The sequence below is a fragment of the Typopeltis vanoorti genome, chromosome 13, assembly GCF_054136105.1.
Source record: "Typopeltis vanoorti isolate ZY-2024b chromosome 13, IOZ_Tvanoo_1.0, whole genome shotgun sequence".
Lineage (NCBI taxonomy): Eukaryota > Metazoa > Arthropoda > Arachnida > Uropygi > Thelyphonidae > Typopeltis > Typopeltis vanoorti.
In genome coordinates, this window is record NC_143561.1 from 119,629,867 (window position 1) to 119,652,450 (window position 22,584).

Consider the following 22,584-nt stretch of genomic DNA (forward strand, 5'->3'; position numbering starts at 1 on the left):
CAAGAATAGACTAGACTACCAGCCTTTTCTTTTTCCATGGTGAACTGAATGCGTGGGTGAAGGCTATTTATCCGAGACATCATCGACACAATGAAACCAAAGAAAGTGTTGGGAATGAATGGATGAGAACAAGGTGTCTTCCAGATGTTTCAAAAAATAGTTCGCCAAAGGTGGAGACAGAGGCTACCCATGACAGTACCTTCAACTTGTTTATAGATCTTATTTTTCCAGCTGAAATATCCTGAATGTATAACAAATTCAAAAATCTTTGCAATATCCGGAAGATGATAATCATATAGTAAGTTGATAGTGCCAGCTAATGGAATACTGGTAAAAAGGGAAACAATATTAAAACTGATTAACAAGTCAGACTCTTTGATTTGAATATCCTTGATTTGTTCAAGAAAATGTGTAGAATTTTTGATCAATGATTTGGAATGTCCAGTAAGAGCAGTTAATGAACATGAGAAAAATTTAGCAATTCGATACGTGGGAGAGTCAATACAATTCATGATGGATCTTATTAGATAACCTTTATCGATTTTTGGGAAACTATATAAACAAGTACTTCCAAAATGAGTGCGCAGTTTATCCACTGTGTTTTGATCCCAACTTATAACTTCATCAAGCAACTTATTTAGTTGCTTAATTTGCGAATTTGTAGGATTATGATTGATTTCTTCATAGGTGGAGGTATCTTGTAAAAGGCAGGTTACTTTACTCTCATAGTCAGCCTTATCCATGACACTACAGCTTTTCCTTTATCAGCTTTTGAAATAGATATTTCACTATTTTTTCTTAACGAAGTTAGTGCATGGATTTCAGCACTTGATAAATTACATGGTGGTAATTTGCTTTTAAAAAAAGAGGCAGCAACTTCAAATGGTAGTTTATTAGCATCTTTGCTAGAAACTCCTGACAGATTATGTTCGATGTTATGCAAAAAATTGACATGAGGGATGCATTTAGGTACTACTGCAAAATCAAGGCCTTTAGTTAATGCACATGTTTCAGATTCTAGAAATATTAACAATCCATTTATGCATAGGAGCGTTGTTAGAGGTAATTTTTTCCTTACGGAATAATGATTAATATTTTTCAATTAGTTTGCAGGAATATTTTTCATAGGAACAGGCTAAAGATTGTTTAGACACTTGAACGATATCCAGTAATTCGTCATCCAGGACAGCTGATATTTTTCTTTCAAGATCCAAAATAGAATGAATGTTAAATGCTAAATCTTTTTTAGTCGCCCAAAGTTAGTTCCGTATTAAGGAAAAACTTGCACAAATGTAAATTGCATAACCAACTTCGGGCGACTAAAAAAAGATTTAGCATCTAACGTTCATTCTATTTTGGATCTTGAAAGAAAAATTTCAAGGGCTGCTTAAGGGTCAAAGCTGTATAACTGAGAGGAGACCTCCACATAGCCTTTAAAGGAATGCGGAGAACCGACCAGGGCTTCTGACCTAATGTCCAATCCTCACCTTCTCGTGGTGCACCCTGTTGGGTATCTACTTCGATACTGAATGAACGAGGATGGGTTGGCAATTTGGGATTTAGCCGACCAAATTGTATTCTTATTGGTTAAACCAAAATAAAAAAATGATGGTACAACATGACAAAATTTCATGCCGGCTGGGGCGTCGCCCAGTTAAACAAGGCCCCAGTTGTTTTCACCAGGGAAATAGGGCGAACAGCGAAAAGTCAGCTACTGGAACAAATCTGAAAACAAACCCCAACTCAACATCACCAGAGTTAAAGATTGGTACTATCAACATAAGAAGCCTGAATGGCAAAGAAATGGAGCTAGCTGAGGAATTAGATAAGTACCAGATCGACATAATAGGGGTGACTGAAACAAAAAAGACCAAAACTGGTGAGATCTTTCTGAGCAATAAATACAAAATGTTATATTCAGGCAATGACAATCAAGGAAAAGAAGGAGTAGCCATAGTATTCAACACAACATACGAGGCTAATCTTCTTGAATGGCAGTCAGTCTCAAGTAGAGTAATGTGGGCAAATATGAGAATGGGAAACTGGACATTGAGACTTATTTGTGCCTATGGTCCCACAGAAGGTTCTACTAAGGTAGAAGTGGAGGAATTTTTTGACGCTTTAGAAAAAGCAACTGACACAATGAAAAAGGAAAAGTTGGTCGTCCTTATTGGGGATCTAAATAGCAGAGTAGGAAATGATTGTGAGACATACAAAAATATTTTGGGAAAATTTGGTGAAAAGAGCAAAACTAATAATGGCAAATATCTGTTGGATTTCTGCTCAGGACATGGACTGGTTATTACTAACACCATGTTCCAACATAAAAATGTGCACAAATTAACATGGAGAGAAGAGGCTAGGAATAAGAAAAGTCTCAATGACTATGTTATTGTTGATAGTGATGTTTTCTCCCTGGTGCAGGACACCAGAGTGTACAGAGGATTTGAAATTGGAAGAGATCACTATTTAGTCTTGAGCAGGATAAAATTGAATTTCATATTGAAAAGAATAACATGTAAGAAAGTTTTAAAGTGAATAAAAGTTGAGCAGCTCTCAGATATGAACTGCAGACTAAAACACACAAAGATTATTGAAAAGAAAATGAAAGAGTTTGAGAACAGGAATCAAGCCTTGGAGATTCAGTGGCAAACTCTGAAGAAAACATTGATTGATTCTGCCAGAGAGGCATGTGGTGAGGTTGTGTGCAAGGATAAAAAAAAAAAAACAGAACTCCCTGGTGGACACAGGAAGTTAAAGAGGCAGTGAAGGAAAAGAAGAAAGCATATCAAAAGTTCCTGGCAAATAAGTGAGCTTTTACTCTTACAGAATACAGAGACAAATGTAAGAAAGCTAAACAGTGTGTAAAACTAGCTAAACAAAAGTCATGGGAGGATTTTGGCAAGAATATAGAAAATAAATATCAAGAAGGTGGCAAAATATTCTGGAGGTTGTTGAAGTTTAAAAATGGAGGAAAGAGTGCTGTAAAAGGAGTTAGAGATGATAAAGGTGACATGAAAACAGGAGAAAAAGATATCCTTGAAGTATGGAGTAATTACTTTGAAAAACTGCTAAATGAAGCAAGCGGTGATGACAGCACAGTGATAAAAAAAAACACTGACCAGGCATGCAGTCAGGAATACATATCCATACTTGAAGTAGAAAAAGCCATCAAAGGCTTGAAATGTGGAAAGGCAGCAGGAGTAGATGATATTCGACCAGAAATGCTGAAGTATGGTGGTATAAGAGTCTCACAATGGCTGCACTGAATAGTTCAGAAAGCCTGGACAGAGGGACGAATTCCCGATGATTGGAGTAGAGCGCTCATAGTACCCATATATAAAAAGGGAAATAAAACTGAATGTGAGAATTACAGAGGTATTTCCCTATTGATTGTTCCTGGCAAGATTTATGCAAGTATACTTGCGAAACGGTTGAGAAGAATTGTGGAAGAAAAGCTTGGTGAAGAACAAGCTGGATTCAGGCCAAATAGAGGCTGTCAGGATCAGATCTTCACTTTACGACAAATAGTCGAGAAAGCCTGGGAATATAACAAAGATCTGTATTTAAGTTTTGTCGATTTGGAAAAGGCATATGACAAGGTGCGAAGAGAGAAGCTATTCAATACGCTGCAGTTATATGGTGTCAATGGGGCATTATATCAAGCGATACTTAGTCTTTACTTGAGTTGTAAGTCAGCAGTTAGAATTGAAGGAGGTACAGGAGGATGGTTTAATGTTAAATCTGGTGTGAGACAAGGATGTACATTATCCCCTCTGTTATTCATTATCTATATGGATCACATTATGAAGGAAAGTGGTATTAAACCTGATATCAAAATTGGAGATGTTAATGTCAGCTCTTTGCTTTATGCGGATGATGTTATACTTCTAAATAAATCCGCTACAAGTCTGCAAGATTCTCTGACTAAATTGAATAGCTGTTGTAATAGATATGGTATGAAGGTCAGCAATAAAAAGACAAGGACAATGAAAATAGGCAGAATCATTGAAAATGTCAACTGTGTTGTGAATGGAGAATCTGTGGAACAAGTAAAACATTTCAGCTACTTAGGCACGATTTTTACTGAAGATGGTAAATTAAATATGGAAATAGACAACAGAATCAGCAAAGCTGGTATGGTGGGAAGTCAATTGAATAAATTCATATGGAGTAAGAGAGAAATTAGTCGGAACACTAAATTAGCTGTATACAAGACAGTTGTATACAGCTGTATACAACTTGACCCAACTCTCAGATATGGATCTGAGAGTTGGGTCAGAAGTAAAACACTTGACCAAAGACTAGAGACCGCAGATATAAGAGTCCTGAGAAAGATTAGAGGCGTGAACAGATGGCATCAATGGCAATATCATATTAAAAATGAGGATATTAGGAAAGAACTTGGCATTGTCAGCATCCAGGAATGTGTTAGCAGAGCTAATCTCAGGTGGTATGGTCATTTAAATAGAATGGGAGAGGAAAGATTAGCAAAACAAGTGTTCTCTGCCAGGTTGGCAGGAAAACGGCCCAGAGGAAGACCAAGATATAGGTGGATTGATACGGTACAAAGTGCCTTAGACGATAGAAATATAAGATCTGATAATGTTGGAGTCTTGACAAGTAACAGACTGATTTGGAGGAAAATTGTAGATAGGAAGTTAGTAATGATGTAATTTTTTCATGTAGTACTGTCATATCCTGTACACCCCTTGAGGGTACATGGCAGGAATTTGATGATGATGATGAAGAAAAATTTCAGCTGTCCCAGATGACAAATTACTGGATATCGTTCTTCAAGTGTCTAAACAATCTTTAGCCTGTTCCTATGAAAAACATTCCTGCAAACTTATACAAAAAATGAATCGTTATACCGTAAGCAAAAAATTAGCTCTGTCAACGCTCTTACGAATAAATGGATAGTTAATATTTCTGGACGTCCTTTATCTGATGCTGAAACAAGTGCATTAGCTAACTAAAGGCCTTGATTTTGCAGTAGTACCTAAATACATCCCTTATCTCGATTTTTTGCATAACATCGAACGTAATCTGTCAGGACTTTCTAGGGAAGATGATAATAAATTAAGATTTGAAGTTGCTGCCTCTCTTTTTAAAAGCAAATACTGCCATTAATTTATCAAGTGCTGAAATCCATGCACTAACTTCGTTAAGAAAAAATAGTGAAATATCTATTTCAAAAGCTGATAAAGGAAAAGCTGTAGTGTTCATCGATAAGGCTGACTATGATAGTAAAGTAACCTGCCTTTTACAAGATACCTCCTCCTATCAATAATAATCCTACAAATTCACAAATTAAACAACTAAATAAGTTGCCTGATGAAGTTATCAGTTGGGATCAAAACAATGTGGATAAACTGTGCACTCATTTTGGAAAAACTCCTCGTTTATATGGCCTTCCAAAAATTCATAAAGGTTATTCAGTAAAACCCATTGTGAATTGTATTGACTCTCCCACGTATCGAATTACTAAATTTTTGTCATGTTCATTAATTGCCTTTACTGGACATTCTAGATCATTGATCAAAAATTCTACACATTTTCTTGAACAAATCAAGGATATTCAAATCAAAGAGTCTGACTTGTTAATCAGTTTTAATATTGTTTCTCTTTTTACCAGTATTCCATTAGCTGGCACTATCAACTTACTATATGATGATTATCTTCCGGATATTGCAAAGAATTTTGAATTTGTTATACATTCAGGATATTTCAGCTGGAAAAATAAGATCTACAAACAAGTTGAAGGTACTGCCATGGGTAGCCTCTGTCTCCACCTTTGGCAAACTATTTTTTGAAACATCTGGAAGACACCTTGTTTTCATCCATTCATTCCCAACACTTTCTTTGGTTTCAGTGTGTCGATGATGTCTTTGTTATTTGGCCACATGCTGAAGAGGAACTTACCACATTCCTACAACAGATAAATAGCCTTCACCCAATGCATTCATTTCACCATGGAAAAAGAAAAGGCTGGTAGTCTACCATTCTTGGACATCCTCCTTACACGCACATCCTCTGGTACTTTGTCAGCAAGTGTCTAAAACGTACCTTTACCGGCAGATACATTCATCAAAAGTCTGCTCATCACACCTCTCAAATAATCGGAATTATCAAATCTTTAAGTAATAGATCACATAAAGTGTGCTCCTCTCCCCCCTTAAGCTTACAACAAGTACTTTTCACTATAAAAAAAATTAATAGAATCAAATGGTTACAACCCTAATTGAATCCAACAGATAACTGACTCCTATGTTCCAACACCACTTCAGGATTCTTCAACAGACTGCAGAGTTCCAATCCCTTATATTTCAGGCATCTCAGAACCTAATGGCAGAATTTTGATTCCATTCCTTTAACTGTTTGTTCTACACTGATGATGTACTGTTACTTTCAGTATGAAATATTTGTACCTTTTAATTCATTAAAGTTATTACTGTTGGTTTTATACATGTTAAGTTATTAATTATAATTATGCCACAGGCATCTCTAAGGATTGCAATAAATAAGTTACATCTATCTATATTATCATATGCGGTTCTAAAATCTATGAAAAGGTGGTGTTTCAATTCCAAATTCATTACAATTTTCAAGTAATTGGTGTATATTAAAAATCTGATCATTTGTAGATCTTAATTGATGGAATCCACACTGATAATTGCCAATAACATTCTCTGCATAGGGATAAATTCTCTTAAATAGAATGTTAGAGAAAATTTTATAAGTTGTGCATAGTAAATTAATTCCTTTATAGTTAGAACGTATCATTACATCATCTTTCTTATGGATGGGGCATATTAAATGTTCAGATGCCATTTGTCTGGAATTGTTTCATTTATCGAGATTTTGTTGATAAGTTGACACAGCTGCTTGAAGTATTCTGTACCTGCACTTTTAATTAATTCTGCTTGTATCCTATAAATTCGAGGAGCCTTGTTTTTCTTAAGTCTTTTTAATAGCTGCCTCCACTTCTGCATCTGTTGGTACTGGTTCAACATCTTCTTAATCTTGGCTCTCTTCCACATCATCTAATTGACCAGATATATTTGAATTCAATAGTTAACCGAAATGGTCTGCTTATCTTCTTTCTGTCATTTCATTCCCACTCAAAATTATACCTTCCTCATCCCTACATAATGTTTTTCTAGGCTGAAAATCTTTCCGACTATTATTTAACTTTTGATAGAAAGATCATACCCCAGGGTCCTTGCCCAAAAAGCAAAGCAAAAAAAAAAAAAAACTCCAGTTTTCTTCTAATGGTGCTGAAGAATACAGTAGGCTGTTTACCTAAGTGGAACTGGAAGCCACTTTGCTTATAAATGTCCTCCAACTGCTGTTGGACCTGATGATATCCATTATGCAACGGTAAAACATCTGTCAGGATTGGCCATGGATAACAGAATTTTCTGTGACAGCACATTTCCAGATGCCTGGCAAAAGGCAATTATAATTAAAACTCTCAAATAACACCATCCAGTTATTCTGACACCAGCTGCTTGTCCAAAAAATCTGGAAAAAATTATACTATTACTGATTATCATCAATTGGAGGCATCCATTAGAGATGCCTTCCTAAAACACAAGCATCTAGTATTGTTTTTTTTTTATATAGAAAAAAAAACATATGATACTGCTTGGAGATTTGGAATACTGAAAGATTTGCATTATTTCAGACTTACAGAGAATGTCCCTCTTTTTATCAAAACCTTCTTATTCAACTGAATCTTCCAAGTCCTGGTTGATACTGCCTTCTCCCAACCCTATAAACAAAGAAGAGGGAGTCCCGCAAGGTTCCGTTCTAAGTGTCACAATTCTTGCAATCAATATCAGCTCAATAACAGACCAACGTCCTCCAACAGTAAGTAATGCCCTATATGTGTATGACTTTTCCATCTTCTGTCATTCATGTAATATGAGAATCATAGAAAGACATTGACCATCTCTCAAAATGGACACTTGCAAATGGGTTTAGATTTTCACAGCAGAAGACAGTTTGTGTGCATTTTTTCCACAGGCATAGTCTTCATCCAGACCCAGATCTCTGACTGAGGACAATAACTAATCCCAGTTGTGCTGTAAACCAAGTTCTGGGAACTGATATATGCTAGTAAACTCTCATTACCTCCTCATGTATCAGTTAAGGGACAAGTGCCATAAAGCAATGAACATTCTACGCACCTTATCTTCCACCCGTGGATAGGCTTATGTGTTCATCAGACATTTTTGTAATAGATTTCACGGTTTGATGTGAACACAGATGATTAAGAAAATAACTATTTATTAACTTAAAAGCTAATATTTCGCTGGTATTATATCCAGCATCTTCAGAGCACACAACACAAAGTTAGTTACAAATGCAAAACAACCACAATCCAGTGTAACAGTGGGGCTAGTAAAAGTAATTGCAGCGTGCAACACAAGACTAAAGTCCTAATATGGTGCCATCTAGGTTTAAAAAAAAAAAAAAAAAAATTCAAAGTTTTGAAATAATAGTCCAAATGATAGTCTTAGAAAGTTTGAAAAAATGAAATAAAATAAAAGTAATAAATATTAATTTGGTCTTAAGATGACTGTCTCCCAAATCTTTGATAAATTTATACAGCCATACTTGTTAAGGTTTGGAGTATGTTTTAAAGCTTCTGTTTATTCCAGGAACAACCTCTCTCACTTGTAGAAGCTTCTGTGCATTACTTTTGTTTCTTTCTAATTGATCCTGTGTGCAGGGGTATCCAAAGCATGGTCTGCCAGACCTGATTTGCCATAGCAAAAGTGTGGGATATATTTTTTGTGTTCACTGAGGCGGATGTCCACAGTTCTTCCTGTCTGTCCGTAGTAGGCTTGATGGCAAGAACAGGGCACTTCATAGACTCCTGGATTGATAAAGGAGTGCATTTGTCCTTAGGTGAACAGATGAGAGTTGCTAATTTTTACATAAGGTTTAAATACTGTGCGTAGTTGGTGTTTGTTAAGCACCCTAGATATCTTTTCAGATGTGCCTTTAATGTATGGGATGGTGATAGTTTTGTTGTAGTCTTCTGTAATAAATAGAGGGGATTTCTGGGTAGCATTTAGTATGTTATCTATTTTATGGGGATTATAACCGTTGGTTAAGAAGGTGTGTCGTAGGTGAGAAAGTTCAGCAGTGAGAGCAATGTCATTGGAACAGATTGCTCTAGCTCTATGGGTTAGCATTTTTAAGATACCATATTGTTGAGAAGGGTGATGGTGTGATTGTTTGTGTATCTTCCTGTATGTGTGGGTTTTCTATAAACTGAAAATGATAAGGCACCTTCTGGAAGACGTGTGATCAGTGTGTCCAGGAAGGGTAGGCAGTCATTGGCTTCTAGTTCCATTGTAAAGTGGAGATGCTGGATATAATACCAGCAAAATATTAGCTTTTAAGTTAATAAATAGTTATTTTCTTAATCATCTGTGTTCATATCAAACCGTGAAATCTATTACAAAAATATCTTCCACCCACTGAGGTTCTGATAGACCTATACATCAATTGTGCAGAGCATTGATAAGATCAAAACTTGGCTGTGGGTCTGAAGTCTATACTTCAGCCAGAGAGAGAGTACACTGTGATGGCTAGGCTTACCCACCAATGAAGCTATCAGAATTGCAACTGTAGCATTTTGCACGTCACCTATTCCTAGTCTGTACATCGAGGTAAATGGAACTACCTTCGTTGTTTCGATGTCAGCAGTTGTCTCTGGTATACATAACTAAAATAAATCACTGCCAAGGCACTCCACATATCCAAACATCTTCAATCACAATTCAAGAGTCTTTACAACACTCAACAGACTGCCATAAAATCCTTCGGTTTGCAGATAAAATCTCTCTTACAAGCACTAGAAATTGCAGCAGATAACATAGCTCAGATACCATCAGTCACCATGGTAGTCATACATGCTAGCATGTAGCTTTTCTTTCAGCAGACTACCAAATTTTCTACTCCTGTGGTCTACCAGCAGACCAGCATCTCTTCAAAGCTCATTGAACTGAATACTCTGATTTTGTAATTGTCTACACAGATGGCTCAGATTTGGAGGACCTAGTGGAATCTCCTGCCAACTTTCCAGACACCATTATATCTGCACAAATCTAACCAGAATGTAGCAACTTTACAGCAGAGCTGAATGTAATAGAGCTTACATTAAAATATATTAGATTCCACCACTTCGAAAGGTGCATAATATATTTAGACTTGCCAGGCAGTAAAAAGTCTAGGACTACAGCAACATCCAGTGATCTCTCTTATTCAGCATCTCCTCTTTCAGTTATGGAAGCTACACCTTGTTTGCTTCTTTTGGATTTCAAGCCATGTTGGTATTAAGGGAAATGAGGCTGCAGATATTTCAGTGAGGTAAGCTTGTTTCTCAAACATCATCTGCCTGTACCACACACAGATTATCAGACAAAAACTCCTATTCCAGTGGCAGCTCTCTTGGAACAGAGAGACTAATAATAAGCTCTATCAAATTAAACCTGAAATTAAATTATGGCAGTCTAGCCTTTGCAGGGGTTGAACAGAGGAAGTTGTTCTTGCTAGGTTCCACATAAGTCACAGTCATCTTACACATGCTTATTTACTGACAGACGATGACCCACCTACTTGTGAGAAATGCAACACCCATCTTGCCATTAGTCATATTCTGATGGAGTGCCAGCACTTCACATGAGAGAGAGAAATGATATTTTTACTTATCTAGCTTTGCCCTAATAAACTAAGGCAGATGTTATCACACTCAGACAAAGGCCATGATGTCTTTTAACTTTTTACAAAAAATTAATTTGTACAAACACATTTGACTGTAATTTTATCTATATGTAGATCTTCCATTGGTTAACGTCATTTTTGTACATTAATATTATTTACTAATTTACATTGACTATTTATGCACTGCTCTAACCTTTGCTTGACTTGATTTTTGTACTTACATATTATTTGTTAATTTGTCTTTGACTGTTTGTGTGCTTTTCTGTAGGTTTTGCTATAATTGTGTTTATATGTAGATGCTGCATTGTTTAACTTTACTTTTATACATTCATATTGTTTACTACTTTATCTTTGACTTTGTGTAAACACACATCTTATTATTTGTCATTTTCTGGTGGAATGCCAGCACTTTTCATGAAAGAGGAAATTTTTTCGTATCTAGCTAAGCCATATACACCAAGGCAGATATTATCAGACAGACAAATTTCATGTTTTTAACATCTTTCAAAAAAACTAATTTGTACAGACACATTTTACTGTAATTTTATTTATATGTAGATACAGCATTGCTCAACTTAATTCTTGTAGATATATGTTATTTACTAATTTACATTGACTATTTATGTACTGCTGTGACCTTTGCTGTGGTTTTGTTTATATGTGGATACTGCATTGCTTGACTTAGTTTTTGTACATACATGATATTTGCTATTTTGTCTTTGACTGTTTGTGTGCTGCTGTGGCTTTTGTTGTAATTTTGTTTATATGTAGATGATGCATTGCTTATCTTAATTTTTATACGTGCATATTGTTTACTACTTTTGACTATTTGTGTATTGCTGTAACCTTTGCTATGGCACAGTATGACCTTTGTTATCCTTGTGCCAATAAAGCATAAACCAAACCACCTAGTGCTAATTTTAAAGTAGTCTATAGTCATAACAGCTCATAGTGTTTGGGTGTAAGTGGTAGTCTTACAATAACAGCCAACCTACTGTTGAGAGAATGTGTTAGCCAGACTTGTAACAGTGTCTTTGTTGTACCATAATTTTCTTCCATTTAATCTTATGTGAGGGAATGGCCAATGTGCTGCTTGATTGCAAGTCAGATCAACGCATGATTGATCTGATTGACAATAATCTCTCGTTTGATGCCAGGCCTACTATGGATAGATGTTAAGCTCTTTCTGTCTATCCATAGTATATGCCTGGCATTAAACACCACATTCTGTTTAATAGTCATACCACCTTAAATTAGCTCTGCTGACATATTCTTGAATGCTAATGATGTCCCAGGTGCGCTAGTGATGATGCTAACGATGTCCTTTCAGGTGCATCTTCACTTTAATATCATTGTGGCATTTTTCTCATTACTGTTGTGTGTCTCTAGTCGTGTATCAACTCTCAGATCCAATCGGTGTCTTGTATACTGCTAGTTTACTATTTTAGCCAATTTCTTCCTCATTCCATGTTTATTCATGTAGCTTCCCAGCATACCAGCTTATTCTTTTATCTATGTCTAAATTTTATTTGCCATCTGCACTAGAACTTTTGCCTAAATAGATAAAAATCTTTTACTTATCACCTCTCCCTAGAAGGAAAGGTGATAGGATTGACTTTAAAACTGTTGAGAGGAAGTTTCAGGGTTGAAAGGAGGGGGGGGGGAAGCAAGGACAAGGGATCATCCTTGAAAGAGGGTAAGGACTGGTTTCTTTCATGGAAGGTGATTGAACTGTGGAATGCATTGCCTGATAGTGGTGAGGGCATGAACAGTCAATAGATTCAAGGAGAGTGATATAGATTTTGTGTTTTCTGGAGTGGACCTCCCACAGTGAGTCTTGTGAATCCATGGAGGCCTGAATCATAATAATAATTATTATTATCCAACAGGAGTATTCAGAATACATTTGATATTTTCAGTGATCCTGCCTGTTTTCATAGTTTTAATCTTGTTATTGCTAATTTTTATACCAACTTTGGAGCAGTCCCTGAATTTAGTTAGTCCTTAGATACTTTGAGTGAATTTATTTAGGAGTATAATGTGATCTGCATAAAGTAAGGACCTGAACTTTAATATCTATGATTTTGATATCAGATATAATGTCACTTTATTTCATAATGCATCCTTGCCTAACATAAAATTTTACATGAAAAGACATTTTCCTATTCCTCCTCCAATTCAAACTGCTGATTTACCAGTATAGGATATAATGCCGAGCATAATGTACTATTTACACAATATAATTGCAGAATTTCGAACAGCTTTTCTCTCATGGAATCTTATCACATGGCTTTTCTTGATATCTATGAAATGCAAATACAGATTGGTATTCCCATGATTTCTTGACTGTCTCAAAGTGAAAATCTGATTCTCCATTAATACTCAATTTTTTACACACACCATCAACCAAGGCAACCTATCTCTTTAGTCCCATACAGTACTTTAGTTCTTGCTTGTTTCTATTACAATTTGAATATCATCATCATCAAATTCCAGCCATCTACACTCAAGGGGTGTACAGGATATGACAGTACTACATGAAAAAATTACATCATTACTAACTTCCTATCTACAATTTTCCTCCAAATCAGTCTGTTACTTGTCAAGACTCCAACATTATCAGATCTTATATTTCTATCGTCTAAGGCACTTTGTACCGTATCAATCCACCTATATCTTGGTCTTCCTCTGGGCCGTTTTCCTGCCAACCTGGCAGAGAACACTTGTTTTGCTAATCTTTCCTCTCCCATTCTATTTAAATGACCATACCACCTGAGATTAGCTCTGCTAACACATTCCTGGATGCTGACAATGTCTAGTTCATTCCTAATATCCTCGTTTTTAATATGATATTGCCATTGATGCCATCGGTTCACGCCTCTAATCTTTCTCAGGACTCTCATATCTGCGGTCTCTGGTCTTTGGTCAAGTGTTTTATTTCTGACCCAGCTCTCAGATCCATAAGTTAAAATGGTTTGAACACTGTCTTGTATACAGCTAATTTAGTGTTCTGACTAATTTCTCTCTTATTCCATATGAATTTATTCAATTGACTTCCCACCATACCAGCTTTGCTGATTCTGTTGTCTATTTCTATATTTAATTTACCATCTTAACTAAAAATCGTGCCTAAGTAGCTGAAAACGTTTTACTTGTTCCACAGGTTCTCCATTCACAACACAGTTGACATTTTCAATGATTCTGAATATTTTCATTGTCTTTGTCTTTTTAATGCTGACCGTCATACCATATCTATTACAACAGTTATTCAATTTAGTCAGAGAATCTTGCAGACTTGTAGTGGATTTATTTAGAAGTATAACATCATCTGCATAAACCAAAGAGCTGACATTAACATCTCCAATTTTGATATCATGTTTAATACCACTTTCCTTCATAATGTGATCCATATAGATAATGAATAACAGAGGATATAATGTACATCCTTGTCTCACACCAGATTTAACATTAAACCATCCTCCTGTACCTCCTTCAATTCTAACTGCTGACTTACAACTCAAGTAAAGACTAAGTATCGCTTGATATAATGCCCCATTGACACCATATAACTGCAGCGTTTTGAATAGCTTCTCTCTTGGCACCTTGTCATATGCCTTTTCCAAATCGACAAAACTTAAATACAGATCTTTGTTATATTCCCATGCTTTCTCAACTATTTGTCGTAAAGTGAAGATCTGATCCCGGCAGCCTCTATTTGGCCTGAATCCAGCTTGTTCTTCACCAAGATTTTCTTCCACAATTCTTCTCAACTGTTTCTCAAGTATACTTGCATAGATCTTGCCAGGAACAGTCAGTAGGGAAATACCTCTGTAATTCTCACATTCAGTTTTATTTCCCTTTTTATATATGGGTACTATGAGAGCTCTACTCCAATCATGTGGAATTCATCCCTCTGTCCAGTCTTTCTGAATTATGCAGTGCAGCCACTGTAAGACTCTTATACCACCATACTTCAACATTTCTGGTCGAATATCATCTCCTCCTGCTGCCTTTCCACATTTCAAGCCTTTGAAGGCTTTTTCTACTTCAAGTATGGATATGTATTCCTGACTGCATGCCTGGTCAGTGTTTTTTTACCACTGTGCTGTCATCACTGCTTGTTTCATTTAGCAGTTTTTCAAAGTAATTACTCCATACTTCAAGGATATCTTTTTATTCCGTTTTCATGTCACCTTTATCATCTCTAACTCCTTTTACAGCACTCTTTCCTCCATTCTTAAGCTTCTTCAACAACCTCCAGAATATTTTGCCACCTTCTTGATATTTATTTTCTATGTTCTTGCCAAAGTCCTTCCATGACTTTTGTTTAGCTAGTTTCACACAGTGTTTTGCTTTCTTACATTTGTCTCTGTATTCTCTAAGAGCACAAGCCGACTTATTTGCTAGGAACTTTTGATATGCTTTCTTCTTTTCCTTCACTGCCTCTTTAACTTCCTGTGTCCACCATGGAGTTCTAATTTTTCTATCCTTGCAGACAATTTCACCACATGCCTCTCTAGCTGAATCAATCAGGGATTTCTTCATGGTTTGCCACTGAATCTCCAAGGTTTGATTCCTGTTCTCAAACTCTTTCATTTTTTCTTCAATAATTTTTGTGTATTTTAGTCTACAGTTCACATCTGAAAGTTGCTCAACTTTTATTCGCTTTAAAACTTTCTTACATGTTATTCTTTTCAATATGCAATTCAATTTTATCCTGCTCAAGACTAAATAGTGATCACTTCCAATTTCAAATCCTCTGTACACGCTGGTGTCCTGCACCAGGGAGAAAACCTCACTATCAACAATAGCATAGTCAATGAAACTTTTCTTATTCCTTGCCTCTTCTTTCCATGTTAATTTGTGCACATTTTTATGTTGGAACATGGTGTTAGTAATAATATCTAGTCCATGTCTTGATCAGAAATCCAACAGATATTTGCCATTATTATCAGCTTTGCTCTTTTCTCCGAATTTTCCCAAAATATTTTTGTATGTCTCAGAATCATTTCCTACTCTGCTATTTAGATCCCCAACAAGGACCAACTTTTCCTTTTTCATTGTGTCAGTTGCTTTTTCTAAAGCCTCAAAAAATTCCTCCACTTCTACCTTAGTAGAACGTTCTGTGGGACCATAGGCACAAATAAGTCTCATTGTCCGGTTCCCCATTCTCATATTTGCCAACATTACTCTACTTGAGACTGACTGCCATTCAAGAAGATTAGCCTCGTATTTTGTGTTGAATACTATGGCTACTCCTTCTTTTCCTTGATTGTCATTGCCTGAATATAACATTTTCTATTTATTGCTCAGAAAGATCTCACCAGTTTTTGTCTTTTTTGTTTCAGTCACCCCTATTATGTCGATCTGGTACTTATCTAATTCCTCAGCTAGCTCCATTTCTTTGCCATTCAGGCTTCTTATGTTGATAGTACCGATCTTTAACTCTGGTGATGTTGAGTTAGGGTGTATTTTCAGATTTGAATAGTATACTGCAATCATTGGTTATAGTGCCTTGTGTTCCTACCAGTTTGTCAGAGTTAATAAAATTATAGTTTTTGCTGTAATATGATGCAAGTTAATACCAACAAAAATAACACGAATGATAGCCGACATCTTGGTCTTTTAATAAATGTTTGTGTGTTGGGAGAGACAGACATTATTTCTTTACCAAATAAACAAGTTTTATGTATTTTGAAATTATTCCATTTTGCTATTTTCTATCAAGAAATATTGTATAAGTATGTGGTTGTGAAAATTATATTAATTGAAAAATTTTTTTGCAGATTATGTGGAAGTGGTTGATGGAAAGGTGACAGTGTGCCGGGATGCCATGAAGGGAAAATGTACTCGCCCCTTGTGCAAGTACTATCATGTGCCGTTGCCACCCCCTTTCTTCAACACCCTGCTGTGACTTAGGCAGGACATTAGCAAGGTCTGGTGATGACAGCTCCCTCTTCTAGGGTGAGACAAGGACAGATGGACTGTGGATGTTCCCATTGCTCAGGTGAAGCTCTCCCTATGTGTCCTCAGAAATCACTCTTGCCTGTCAAACTACACTGTTAGTCTAATGAATTCCTTCTGTGATACAGAATTTATTCTTGCATCTTTTGGAGGCACGTTCTGAGGAGACATTCCCTGTGTCGGGCATCTAGTCAGAGGCTTCCTTTAAGACTAATGGTGCAGAGGTGAGGAGAACACTTTGAATGAAAAGAAAAAAAAAAAATAAGTGACATTACTTTTTCCTGCACTCCTCAGTATTCCAGTCACCTTGTGTGCCATGCTCTAAACCCTCCTACCATGCACCCCACCCACACCTCTGAAGCTGGAGCTGTCACTCTAACACAACTCTCCTGTTTTGTTGTATTCATGTTCATCTTAAGTTGCTTCTACTTTACACTGCAGCCTACTTTCACAAGATGACTTAAGAAGTACTCATTTATTACTGTCTATGCAAGTGATATTCAGTGCAGTATTTGAGGCAGTAGTGCCTAACTGTATTGTTATAAAGCAGAGTGAAAGTCATGTTTGACATTTCTCATAGAAGTGTTGGTGTACAAATACAGTATTACTGTCAATTGTGGGAGTAAAAAGTGTGGGGGCATACAAATGACAGTAGGATAATAGACAGTATCAGAGGTAAAGAAAATTTTATGTTTTCTTCACAGGAGAGTATTTTTAATAATGTTTTGTATGTCAATATTGTTTTATTACCTACAAATCTTTGTAAATTCTGGTAAAGTAATTTAAAATGTTTCAAATGTTGTCAATTTAATGTTTCTATTTGCTTAAAGATAACTTTTATATCTGAGGTGTTAAGATGATTTTGTGAACATACTATTCTGTCCGGTGATGCACACACACATTACTATAACAAAGTACCATAACATTGTTTGCAAATAAAAAGGGAAAAAAAGTGAGAGAGAGAGAAAGAGGGAAAAACTTGTTTTGGAATTAAAAAAAAAATTTTTTAGAGATCTTCCATGTTAATTTATCAGTTAGTAGCCGAAACCCGGTACAGCAGGGTAAATTAGCAGCTGAGTAGTGATCTAGCCTGCTTGCCTAAAGCCATCAAAATCTGAGACATGGAAATGACTTTAAAATAAAAATTAAAAAAAAAAAAAAAAAAAAAACTACACCAAAAGTTTATGGTTTAACAACACTCTTAATTGCTTGGCCAGGAATGAAAGCATGCATACTTAATGTTAAAAAATAAGAAGACTGTGAGTTTTGAATAGTAGATATAACTATTAATCACAGCCTTAATAGTTTAATCAGTTTATTGTTAATAAGGAGTTATACCATTAAAGTTCTATGAAAATGGGAGTGTTTTCTTTATTCTTTGTTAATGCAATACTTTTTAAAAATTAAAATCGTGCAAATCTTTAAACAAGACTGGCAAAATGAGGGAAAAAAATCACTACTACTAATTATCTGTTCCTGGCTTTGTATATAAGATTTATATAGGTTAGTAATTAGTTTGATGGTGACGTGATACTCAGCTGCCATCCCTTTCTACAGTTTGTAACAGCCTTAGAATAGAATGTATAAAATTAAAAGTGATATTTTGGGAAAAATGATTTAAATTAATGTTGCCTAATGACAAATTGTCATAATGGACTCGCTCTTGATGATCTTCCTAATTTTGCAGAACGAACTTGAACTTTCATAGCAAGAATCAATTTTTCCAGTCATATTATTCTGATATGCCATTAGCTGAAGTACTGCATGAAAAAAAAAAAAAAAAAAACTTTTCTTTTTTTTTTAATAGTTTTTTTCTTTTTTTTTCTTTTTCTCTTTTTTTTTTTATCAGAAATAACATTCCTGAGCAGCGTATGATCTCATTAATAGAAGGATAGTCTATCATAGAATATATAGTAGATTCACACTTTTGTTAAATAAGTGCATATTTAAAAACAAAATTAGTAATAATAACAATGTGGACTTATTTCTTTGCATTTTCTTGATTGCATATATAGATTTTTTTAGCATTCGATAAGCTCTCTGATTCTGATAAGTATATTGCAAGTTAAAGAAGATAGCTTCTGACAGCTTGCAGTCCTCTAAATGAAGGTGGGAATATTTCTTAAATGGCATATAGCAACACAGAACCTCTTGCTACCCTAGACATAGATCCTCAGTGATTACTGGAAGTGTGGTAGCTACACTTGGAAGCATCTCCCACCCAATGCGAGAACGTCCAGTTAGTATATCAGTTTAATAGAGGCTTCATTCAATCTCTGTGAACCAAGAGAAGGTTATCTGTATATATGGGGGGAATAGAACTTTTACCCTCATGAGATTGGTGCTATGTTTCTGGTTGGAGTTGTCTGTATGTATGAGGTTATATGTCTTTGACAATGTGATATGTCCTCAAAGTCTACAGTGAACTGGAGTGCCACATCCCATGTAGTTTTCTTAATAGATGTCCCAGTAGCAACTTAGTAAATGGTCACAGTATCTTGTACATGCCTGTGCAATTACATTTACTCCTATTCATTAACACTAGATGTAAGGGTTTTATATAATACCCAGCATATGTAGCAGTATGTAGAATAACACTCCACAAAAAAAGAAAAAAAACTACATTCACTGCATGTTAAGATATCTTCACAACTGTGATGAACAAAGTTCCTTCTTGGTTGAAATTTGACTTGAATTTTTGTATCATGTAGTCTGTAAACATGTAAACATGTGTTTCACTCTATTTGAAAGCATATTTTTTACATTTGTTTTACTTCAAGTTTTTTTCTTTGCAAGCTGTTTTTATATCTTCCTAGTAGTTTGACTGTTTCCGATTCATTTATGAAAACATTTATTAAATATAATGGAATGCAGTTTATTGTATTAAAATGAAATATTCTATTCATGTTTTATATTAGTGAGTATAAGATGACCACATTTTAAATAAGTTTTATGAATGAAATCTAGCTGTTTGAAAGTTCATTTATGTATATACATACACACACACACACACACACATATATATATATATATATATAAATATACAGGTAAAGTGCAGTAGCTTTAGATGTTTGAGACTATTTTGACAATAGTTTATCAAAAAATAAAATAAAAGGAACAAAGTCTAGTTTCTTCAAATGTTTTACTATTCAGTAAAAGTCAATGCCTCTCTTTGAAATAAACTGGAAACTATTTTTTCAATTTAAATAGTATCATTTTCCATGATAAAGTACTATAAGAAAGCCCAAAAATGTTATGCAAACTGAAAACTAGACTTTGTTAAAACACTGCAGCCAGTGCTCCAAAATAACAATGGATTTATGTAACATATTATATATATATATTACTCATAACAAATGCCATTCATTTTATAGTTTTTAGTATGATACATTTCTTAATGTCAGATTTGATTTGGTGGATAGTTAGTCAATCCCCAACCAAGGGAATTCTTGTGCCTCACAGGGATCACTTGTTTATGACAAATTCTTCAAATAATGCAGGGGACCTAGAAAGCCAGGTTGTTTACATGGAGTGAGAATATCTGTTGCTCAAAGTGCAAGAATAGTTTTGTTTAGATTATGATACAGGCCATAGTGAATCAAAGTTGGGCAACAGTGAAATTTTAATACAGTTTGTATAATTTTTTTAAATATGGCACTGGTTACTGAATCCTGCTGAAGTCCAAATGAAGTTCCCTTGTAGCTAATACTATTTGGAGCATAATTTTTTGCACAAGAAATTGCTGCTACTATTGCTGCTGTTGCTCTTACAGAAATTGCAAAAAATGGCTCCGAGAGCTTCTTTTTTTGAGCACGATGCCACCAAACCACTTCATAGTTAAGAAATATGGAACTGTGAAAAACAGTCCCATTGTAGTATTAGTACCAGTGCTTGCTATAAACACTTATTTCTCCACTATATTTGCCTGCAACCCTAATAAACATTGCTGTACTAATGCGTATCGGCATATTGAAAATAAAGTTACCTTTGTACCAAATTTGTCTGTATTTATTCATTTGAATTATATATCTAAAATATTAAATCACATATATCAACATTTCTTCAGATACACTATTATTAATTTATTGAGATAATTAAAAATTTTACCCTACCTTTACATGTAAATACTTCAAAGAAAACTTGTGCAGACTTAAGGGATCTAACTGCATTGATTACTCTTAAAGTCTTAACACAAAGCAAAAACAAATACTCCACTTTAAGATAGGGTTCCAGAAAATCTTATTGTTGATACATTAGAGAGAGAGAGAAAGCAACCTCATCAAGTACTGTAAAAATCATTTTTTATTTTGAATTTTCAAAGGCAAATATGTATGTGCAAAATAAAAAGCAATAAAGGTGGGATATCAAGTTTCAGTAAAAGTAATGTCAAATAAAATACTAAAGAAGAGAGAATGAGCAACACGTAAGCCTTTAAAGATAACTTTGAGATTGAACTGTCATTCTGTTTAGCAGTTGACTGCTAACTTAACTGAAGTTAACTTAATTATTCAAACTGTGCATATAAAAATAAATGTGTGACTCAGCAGTCATCTCCATATATCATAAAATGACACTTGCAGACCTCAGTAATACCATACTGGGATTAGGTGAATTCAGGTTCATTTTACCATATATGCTCCTCTAACACTTCATCACTTGGCAGTGACAGAATGTGGAGGCAAGCACAAGAGGTGGGCCTTGTACATCTCATCCCCCCCAGTGTATATATTGCAAAAGCTGCAATTTTTATACTTAAATTATAGTGGAAGCATATGAAATGTTCGCTATTGTGGGATTGGGTATGCTGTTATTTCTGAAGACACAATTACAAAAAATAAATAAATACACCAGGAATGCAATATTTCAGATGACATACATCTTCAAGTGGAAACATTTCTAGCTTGAAAGTGATAACTACTTTCAAAATGATAATGCATTTTTCATTTTGAAAGTGCTTATCATGTCAGATCTGTCATTCAGTAGTTTGAGCAACACAAAATTAAAATTTGATACTGTAATCCTTGAAGGTCTTCTAGATGTTATGACTATGGGGAATAGCTTCAGATTAGCCCACATACTTTCTGAAAATCCTTTTCTGATACCATGGTGGAATTTGTGGGATATCAAATTAAACCTACTAAGGCATAATAGCCTAACACAGTACCAAGATTCTAATCTACTAGCAATGCTATAGGCACTGCACAGTTCATGATTTATAGCATCCACTAATTCACAAAACCTATGTATATGTAGACACGCACAGACAGTTCGAGATTTTTGATGAGAGACTTCACAGGTCTCATACTGAAGTGACAGGGTTTTTCTCCTGGAAACTTAAATTTTTATTCTTGCACAAAAAAAACAGTATCCAGCAAACACGGACATAAAACACTTACCATGCTGCCTATGTTGTTATGTCATAATCATAAACAACTGTGAAGCTGCAATCCTCTACCATTTGATTTCCCAGACAAGGCTTGTAGACACATAATATTTCTTCTTGCAACTGGAAAAAGTGGTGGCAGTTCATATGCCAATTTTTTCTTAGATAAGTTCAGTAATTTTTATGAAAAGCTCACCCACAAAAGTTCTAAACCTATATCCCATTGGTTCTGTGGGTGAACTAAGAATTGGATAATCCTGACACCCTTTTCTAGAGACTTTTTCAAGCCATGCAAGCTCTCATTTCCAAGCCATAAGCAAGGTGGGTAGTCTTGCACAAAGTGATGAAAATCGTCTATAACCTAAATAAAGATATTCATATATATTCATGCCTCAGAACGATTGGAATCCACAGCCTGTTGATTGGGAAGTAGAAGTAATATTCACTTGATCAATGAAGATGGCAAATGAAATCTACACCAGATTTAGTGAAGC

The 22,584-nt window shown here is 35.2% G+C and overlaps 1 protein-coding gene across 1 annotated transcript in view; it reads left to right on the forward strand.

Moving 5' to 3' along the window:
• Positions 1–20,704, forward strand: part of LOC150100498 (muscleblind-like protein 2a) — a 549,014-nt gene extending 528,310 nt beyond the window's left edge. Inside the window, 1 exon segment of the mRNA XM_090402904.1 lies at positions 16,530–20,704. Within this exon segment, the coding sequence (XP_090259030.1) occupies positions 16,530–16,657 (128 nt within the window). The 3' untranslated portion in view covers positions 16,658–20,704.
• The last annotated feature ends 1,880 nt before the right edge of the window (positions 20,705–22,584 follow it).